Source organism: Centropristis striata, chromosome 16, assembly GCF_030273125.1.
Source record: "Centropristis striata isolate RG_2023a ecotype Rhode Island chromosome 16, C.striata_1.0, whole genome shotgun sequence".
NCBI lineage: Eukaryota > Metazoa > Chordata > Actinopteri > Perciformes > Serranidae > Centropristis > Centropristis striata.
The window spans coordinates 8854215-8860214 of NC_081532.1; the positions used below are offsets into that span (position 1 = coordinate 8854215).

At 37.1% G+C, this 6000-nt stretch overlaps 1 protein-coding gene across 1 annotated transcript; it reads left to right on the forward strand.

The window, feature by feature from the left end:
- The first annotated feature begins 1442 nt into the window (after nt 1–1442).
- On the forward strand, nt 1443–5309 carry myct1b (myc target 1b). The gene is made up of 2 exons (XM_059353915.1): nt 1443–1565; nt 3463–5309. Exons 1-2 carry the CDS (start codon nt 1511–1513, stop codon nt 3957–3959), a joined length of 552 nt encoding a protein of 183 aa, XP_059209898.1. The 5' UTR covers nt 1443–1510; the 3' UTR covers nt 3960–5309.
- The last annotated feature ends 691 nt before the right edge of the window (nt 5310–6000 follow it).

Consider the following 6000-nt stretch of genomic DNA (forward strand, 5'->3'; position numbering starts at 1 on the left):
AAATAAAAATATAGCACAGCAATTTTGACAACCTGACACAGTAAAGGTGGAAATTAACTGCTCTATGTACAGCTGGGCTCAGCAGAGGAAGTGGGAACAGGTGGGCAGGGGGGCGGGGAAGGTAAGGTGACTGGGACTGGAGGGGAGGTTATCGTAGGGTAAGAGGGAGTGGCTACACTAAGTAAATGGCTGGGACAGGTGAAAAAGTTAAAATGCATTACTACAATTTCTGAAATCTAAAAATCTAATATTGACTTTAATCATAAAGTTTGGACACTGGGTGATGTCGGCTAACTTATCATGTATTTTTTTTTATATTTCTACCTTCATCACTACCTTATATCAAATTATTTTCAATGTTACAAATGTACCATTATGCATTGTGTGTAGAATTACAATAAACCATATTTTTATTTCATTGTTTTGTTTTTTTAATTGTTTCAATGTGGGGATATGTGCATGTGTATATTTTCTACTTTTTTTAAATTCCTCATAAATATATCTATACCAAAGCTATATATCTGTATCTGTGGTTTAAAATTCCACACTGACAATTAATTTCCCAGTAACAGTACCCTGCTAAATAACAATTTAATTGTTGTTGTTAAAATAACTCGAATGCAATCTTTATTATCCTGCGGCTGAATTTATATCTTTCTTTTATAATGATCCTGGGGAACCTTCATTCTCTGTAATGCAGATAAAAGTAATTGTGATGGACTCAAAGCCACAGTTTCCAATGATTCTTCATTGTTAGTACGTCAGCGCCACCTGCTGGACTTCCTTTTAACATGTCTGTACATTCAGAAAATTTCTCTCATATAAAACCATTTCCATGTCCTCTTTCTTAAAGTTCCCTGCTGTCTTTTGGAAATATTTACATCTATCAATTCATAGTAAAGGAATAGTTTTGCCTGATTATTTTATCAGCTGTTGAGCTGCAGAAGGCTGGTTTGTGACTCAAGACTCTGAGGGCAGAAGTGAAGTGGGAACAGTGCAACAATTGAAGGAAATCCCTGTAGAGACCGAGGGCTTGATAACCTGCAGGCTCTTGAGTGGATAGTTAGATTTTTATGGTTTCACTTATCCAGAAACTCGCCACGACTCGTGGAAACACTGCCAAGATAAAGTAAGGTTGTATTTGTAATTGTTCTTTTTTTTTTTTTATTAACCTTACAGTCCTATCAGGAACTTGTGTGTAGCAGAAATGACAACACAAGAAACATTTAGCTCTATTGAAGCCAATAAAGCCATTGTTGAAAAGTATTGATCCCAAGGAAATGATGCAAAAGGAAACAACCCTATTTCCCAGTGTTATGTCCCACACAGATAAGCTATGCACTTGCTAATTTTAAAGCCAGAAAGGGAAGGAAGTATGACAGCAAAGTTTCCGCCATACCAAACACTGTAGAGGGGGGGAAACAGCAAAAAGCCTGTCTTGGAAAAAGCTTCGTGTTCATCCGTGTGCTCAGAGTCAGTGTGGAATCTAACACCAGCTTATGGTGGAAATATGGCACAAAATGAAACACATCCCGTTTTGGAGATACTAAAGTCATTTAATCTTGGTGAGTGTGTTTGTATTTGTTTCTTGTGAAGATCTAGGGATTGTTTTCCAGAGCTACTGTAAGAGTAGCATGTTGTATTGTCAAATACAGATGTGACAGGCCTTCTTTTGATAATACTAGTATAATATAGTATATTTTTACATTAAAAGTCTGTTTCATCTCCCAAACTGGCTTTCTATGTACTACTACACACAACTACTACTGCCACAGATAACTGTAATTCCAGAAAAAAAGCTGTTTTCAGCTTCTTTTTGCAGTTTTTTCAGTTATTTTTAATCATCATTTAATCATTTAATTTTTTGTTAAGTTAAATTTGTTATTATCTGTCATTGCTCCCTAGCTGTACTGTAACACTTTCTCCCTCTATTTCTTCTGTTTTATTCAATTTAGCCTCCCTTCTTCTTCTATTTAATTTTAATACTTCTCAAATCCTAATTCTATTTCTTGTTTTTCTTCTACATTACTTATGTTTGTGTTAATGCATGTTTATTTCCTATATAAAGCATCTTGTTGTAGAAAGGTGCATATAAATGTTACTATAGCAACTTTTTCATGAGAAGTCAGGAAACGTTTGTGTTTAACATCCGTTGACAGAATTTCAGGAAGAATGTGACAATCAAATGATTAAAAGTCAGTTCTTTTTCTTCTTCTTTGTTCCTAAAACAAATCTGTTCTTTTAATTCTCAGCTTGAAACCATTCTGTTTGTCAGGACCTTTTATTAAGTTAAGTTTGGGGCTATTTATTTATATATCTGTCTTTGCACTGTGACTGCACTTTCTTCCTCCCATTCTTCCTTTTAATTCCTTTTATCTTATTTGTAATCGTCTATTTAATTTTCCAAATCCAATTCATATATTATTTATTTTCTTGTTTTTCTTATGTTTATACCTGTTTGTGCCTTGTATGAAGCACCTTGATTTGCCTCAATGTGGAAAGTAGCACATACACTTTTCTTGAACGGCTTTTCGTGAGAAGTCAGGAAACGTTTGTTATCAATACTGAAGTGTATGACACCATTCAGGAAAAAATAACAATCACATTATAAAAGGTGAAGTTTTCTTCAGTTTATTTGTTCCATACTTGGAACAAATTTCTAAAAAAACACACAAAAAAAACAGCTCTTTGTTCTAAAATCTAAAATCACAGCATGACACTTTTCTGTTGTCCATGGGCTTTTATTATTTAAATATGAGTCTATCTATTTATAATCTTTGCACTGTGACTGCACTGGAACATTTACTCACTCTGCTTCTTCTGTTTTATTCCATTTAGCTAATTTCTTATCTTCAATTTATTTAATCTGTTTAAAATCCTATTTATGCATGTCCTGTTTTCATTTTTATTATCTCTTTTATTATGTCTTATATAAATCACCTTGAATTGGCTTGTTGTGGAAAGGTGCATATAAATTTGCCTCAAACAACTTCTCGCCAGGAAATGGGGAAACTTTTGCGATCAATATCCATTTACATCATTCCAGGAAGAACCTGACAATCAAATGATAAAGAGTGGAGTTCTTTTTTTTAGTTTGTGCTATAACACAATGATAAGACACAGACAGTAACCCACATGCAGGTATGATGTAAGATTTTATATAACATTGTGCCCAGTATAGCAGTGCCCAGCAATAGCAAATCAATAAAAAGAACAAAATTTCCTGAAAGAAATCTGGCAGACACAGTACAAGATGTACTTTATTCCACTGATGCAACTGCTCCTTGTTTATGCTAATAAGATTTAATTTCAAACTTGAAATGCAACTGAAACAGCCATCTGGGGAAATAATCATCCCCATTTTTAGAACGACATAATGCATCCAAATTCACATCCTACTTAACATTTCCCCGAGTTTTCCCCCTTTTTATGACACCCTGCATTGATTGTTTTCCTTTCTAGGTGATATGATTTTAGCCTTCTGTTTATCTGTGCTTGTTGGCCTGCTGCTGGGTGCTCTGGTGTACGTGCTGTTGACATGGGCGTCCAGGCGCCAGGCCACTGCCAGGATCACCAGACGCTCCAATAAGAGATCGGGCGCCTCACAAACATCCACGAGCAACCAGATGGGCCTTTACAGAAGCACTTTTCTGAGCGTCTACAGACAGCCCTCTCTGGAGCCAGTGGGCCCTCTGGGGAGTAAGCCCGGCCCCGATACCTCCACCTTTCGCCCAGTGGCCAAGAGAAGCAGGGCTGGCCTGGAGATGGGGGAGGACACCCTGGTGCCCATGTCTGAGGACACGACCGCCTCCATCTCATCAGATTCAGCGTCCCTTGTGCCAAACAAGAGACATTCCTTCTGGTTGGGCAGCAACGGACTTAAAGGATTCCTCCCCTCACAGACTCCCCCTCCTGCATACGACAGTGTCATTCATGCCTTTGAAGAGACTTGCACCTGAATCTATCCAGATATATACAAGAGGAACTGAAAAAGGAGAACATTCAGGGAGTACACAGGACTTTCTGACTGTGATTTGCTCTTAATCAGACTATTTCTGACTTTTTTGTCTAAAGCAGTGTGTGCTTAAAGGGTTAGTTTGGATTTTAAGAAGTGGGGTCGTATGAAGTACTTATTCATAGTATAGATGGTAAATGGTGGTCAACACGACCCCCTTTTTTGAGATGCAGGCAAGAGTACCAGCATGGGAGCTGAATAATGTACTGCTGTGGAGGGGGGCAGCAGCAAGACAGATATTTGCCACATAAAAAAAAAGATGAAAAATCAATATCAGTTCAAGTGTATGCTATGTTTTGAATACTAAACACACTCTCTGCCATACAGCCCTGTTTAAGGTTACATAGGGGGAACTTAAGTCATTACATGTGCTCTCAGCAAAGCCACCAGACTCCATTGACAAAAACAATAATTTTACCTTGATGCTGGTCTACCATTGTCTCAGTCGTTTAGTTTGTTTAGCTTTTTGTGTGACTTTGGTGTTTTGATAGGGTTAATTCAGATTCAACAAAGTCACACAATAACACCAACAAACTAACCGATCACGACAGCAGTGGACCAGCAACTCCAGTGTTCTGCGAGGTAAAATTACTGTTTTTGTCAATGGAGTCTGGTGGCTTTGAAGGAAGCATAGAACAGTCTGAGTTCTCCTGTGTATACTTTAACAGGGCTGTCTGCCAGCAAGGTAAAACAGTGAAAATATTCTAAATATGGCTTACAGTTAAATTGATTTTTTTAGGTGACTGAAATACGTTTTGCCAGTAACCTGGGGGCGTGCTGACTGCAGTGTAACACACTGACTCTGGATAAGTGCCTCATACAACCCCACTTCAAAAAATCTGAACTATCCCTTAAACTGAAAAGGGTGCTTCCACAACTATCTAGTCTCAGCTAAGTGTTATATTATAAGATAAAGATTACAAGTGGAACTTGCATGCATGTTAGTTTCACGATTTATCAATCAGCTGTTTTCCCTATAGATTGTCACAGAATAGCAAAAAATGCTTATGACAGTTTCCCAGAGCCCAAAGTAACTTCTCCAAATGTCTTGTTTGTCAAAAAAACGATTTAACGTTCAATTGTATGAACTAGTGACAAGCAGCAAAGTCTAACACTGAAGAAGATGTAACAAGCAAAGATTTGCTTGAAAAATTACTCATATAATTAATCAATTAATCGATTAATCATTGCAGTTCTCGTTGTTTGTAATCACAGCAGAACATCTGATGATGTAGTTAAGAGAGTCTGGATTCTGCTCTGATCACATGAAGATGAGGGAAACTATGTGCTAGATAGTTATATTATCTAATATTACAATAAAGACTGACTTAATGATTAGTTGATTCCAGTGTTTTACTTTTATGCATAAATAAAACAATAGAAATCGGCAATCATAAAATAAGATAAGGCAAGACTTAATTTCTCCTGAAGGAAATTTCTGTGCAAAACAAAGTTGGACGGGTGCAGGTATGAAGAGTGCAAATATACAAAAGACATAAATAACATAACAGGAGGTTAAAAATATAGCCTATACAGTTTGCCATAAGAGATTGCCAGTATGTATGATAAATATTGTAGGATGTTATTGACTTTTGTACAGTGTTAAATCTGAGGTCATACTTGAAATGGAGGAAAATTATCAGTAACTTAATTGATAAATGTTAATAGGCTGACTGTGGCATGAAGGACAGTCACGTACAGCACATTAATCACATCAAGGTCTTGTGTCAAGAGTGTCACTTCAACTTACATTACAAAGATGGGGTGCGCCTTGCGAGGTTGCCATTAAGAAAGAAACCCCCTTTTGAGCCGCTGCAATACATCTAGTATTGATTATAGCAGCCTGCTGACCAGACTCCGCATCAAAATGTATTAAAATAAGATTTAACTGTACACACATCCCTTCTGTGATTATTTACAGGCTTATTGGGCGTGCTAGTACTTTGGTTAGAGCTAGATTTAAAGTTCGGCGTCTATTTTGCGTG